This window comes from Leucoraja erinacea, unplaced genomic scaffold (genome assembly GCF_028641065.1).
Source record: "Leucoraja erinacea ecotype New England unplaced genomic scaffold, Leri_hhj_1 Leri_67S, whole genome shotgun sequence".
In the NCBI taxonomy this organism is placed as follows: Eukaryota; Metazoa; Chordata; class Chondrichthyes; order Rajiformes; family Rajidae; genus Leucoraja; species Leucoraja erinaceus.
In genome coordinates, this window is record NW_026576597.1 from 227,501 (window position 1) to 230,027 (window position 2,527).

Below are 2,527 nucleotides of genomic sequence, written 5' to 3' on the forward strand. Positions count from 1 at the left end.
TTTAGAAGGATGAGAGGGATTCTCACAGATAGTGGTGAGTCTGTGGAATTCTCCGCCATTCAATGTGATCATGGCTGATCATCCCCAATCAGTACCCCGTTCCTCTCTTCTCCCCATTTGGCCTGACTCCGCTATTTTTAAGAGCTCAATCTAGCTCTCTCTTGAAAGCATCCAGAGAACCTGCCTGTGGAATTATCCTGAGGCAGGGAATTCCACAGACTCACCACTCTCTCTGAGAAAAAGTGTTTCCTCGTCTCCGTTCTAAATGGCTTACTCCTTATTCTTAAACATAGAAATTAGGTGCAGTAGGCTATTCGGCTCTTCGAGCCTGCACCAGGATCTGAGGAGACTCAGATCCCGTACCTGCCTTCTCTCCATACCCCCTGATCCCCTTAGCCACAAGGGCCACATCTAACTCCCTCTTAAATATAGCCAATGAACTGGCCTCAACTACTCTCTGTGGCAGAGAGTTCCAGAGATTCACCACTCTCTGTGTGAAAAAAGTTCTTCTCATCTCGGTTTGAAAGGATTTCCCCACTTATCCTTAAGCTGTGACCCCTTGTCCTGGACTTCCCCAACATCGGGAACAATCTTCCTGCATCTAGCCTGTCCAAACCCTTAAGAATTTTGTAAGCAGTGTCGGTGGCCCCTGGTTCTGGACTCCCCCCAACATCAGGAACATGTTTCCTGCCTCTAGCGTGTCCAAGCCCTTAACAATCTTATATGTTTCAATGAGAATGCCTCTAAGCTTGGTTTAGAGATACGGGCGGAAATAGGCCATTCGGCCCACCGACCAGCGATACCCGCCCACTCACACGACCCCACACACTCGGGACAATTTACATTTACACCTTGCCATTTAACCTACAAACCCATTCGACTTTGGGACCGAAGATCTCGGAGAAAACCCACATGGTCACGGGGAGAAAGTATAAACTCCGTATAGGTAGCACCCGTAGTCAGGATCGAACCAGGGTCTCTGTAAGGCAGCAGTCCTACCTCTGCGCCGCCCTGCCGCACAGTATACACGGCTATATTTGAACCGGCTGCGAGGTAAAACTCAAAACGACGCAAAATGCTGGAGTAACTCAGGGTGAGGCATAATCACTGGTGAATATGGATCGGTAAACGCTTCTTCAGACGCCATCGATAGGTGACCTTTTTAGCTGCTATCATTCCTCAGACTCTCCAGAAATGCTATCTGACCTACCGAATTACTCCAGCACTTTGTCCTGTTCTATCACAACCAACCAGCATCGACAGTTCTTTGTTTCTACTGCTTAATATGCCGCAAAACCAGCAGCACCGCCTCTTGTATAATGTGGATGCATTCCATCACATGGCTGTTCATTTACTGTGTAATTGGCTTCTGTGAACTTCTGTACTGTAAATGCAGATGCAACCTCACCTCCTTGTAGAAACTCTCAGGATACCTGTCTGCAAAATCTGCCATATCCCTTCTTTATTCTGAAGTCTGAAGAAGGGTTTCGGCCCGAAACGTTGTCTATTTCCTTCGCTCCATAGATGCTGCTGCACCCGCTGAGTTTCTCCAGCTTTTTTGTGTAAAAGTAGCCTTCGATTCTCCAGCATCTGCAGTTCCCTCTTAAACACATCCCTTCTTTATTCTGATCTCCCCCTTGATTTGTGTAACAGGGAATATTTTGCTAACATTGATCCTGACCTACTACTGATTTGTGAATCCTGTGCCCAGCCCGACCCCCCTCTCATACCCTGCCCGGAGCAAAGTTGCCCAGCTGACATAATGCACTGACCATCACCCACTGATACTGACTGGGGGCTGTGGACCCCTTGTCCAGCCCAACACACACACACACACACCTCACCCACTGACCGGGACTGCATGTCCAATCTACCACTGCATCTCACCCACCTGCAGACTCCCCTCCACACAGGAGGGCCACCAGCAGCAGCAGACGCAGCATGTTCATGTTCCACCTTGTTTGCAAGTCCTGGGACAAAGCCCCATTCACCTCTATGTCGTTCGCGGACTGGTGCCCGCGGCCAATCACAGTCCGGGCCCGTCCCTGTGAGTCACCGGTATCCGGGCAGAACAGCCGAAAGATTTATATCACTCTCAACGACACTTGGAAAATATCCCAGTCTGTCCAATCAGCAGCGGAACTGGGGCCGCGTCACCGGTTGTCGGGGAAAACATAGAAACCATATAACCATATCAGATTCAGATTCAATATTAATTGTCATTGTCAGTGTACAGTACAGAGACAACGAAATGCATTGTACAGAGACAACGAAATGCATTAGACAACGAGATGCATTATATAACAATTACAGCACAGAAACAGGCCATCTCGGCCCTACAAGTCCGTGCCAAACAACTTTTTTCCCTTAGTCCCACCTGCCTGCACTCATACCATAATTTTTTTTTTTTTTTTAATTCAAATCGTTTGCTATGTCGCTCTTCAAGGGAGATGCTAAATGCATTTCGTTGTCTCTGTACTGTACACTGACAATGACAATTAAAATTGAATCTGAATCTGAATCTGAT

At 47.8% G+C, this 2,527-nt stretch overlaps 1 protein-coding gene across 1 annotated transcript in view; it reads right to left on the minus strand.

Moving 5' to 3' along the window:
* LOC129694467 (H-2 class I histocompatibility antigen, Q9 alpha chain-like) overlaps positions 1 to 2,011 on the minus strand; it is a 19,582-nt gene extending 17,571 nt beyond the window's left edge. The window contains exon 1 of the mRNA XM_055631185.1: positions 1,892 to 2,011. Coding sequence (XP_055487160.1) covers positions 1,892 to 1,949 — 58 coding nt within the window. The 5' untranslated portion in view covers positions 1,950 to 2,011. The remainder of the gene's footprint in view (positions 1 to 1,891) is intronic.
* Positions 2,012 to 2,527: the final 516 nt, after the last annotated feature.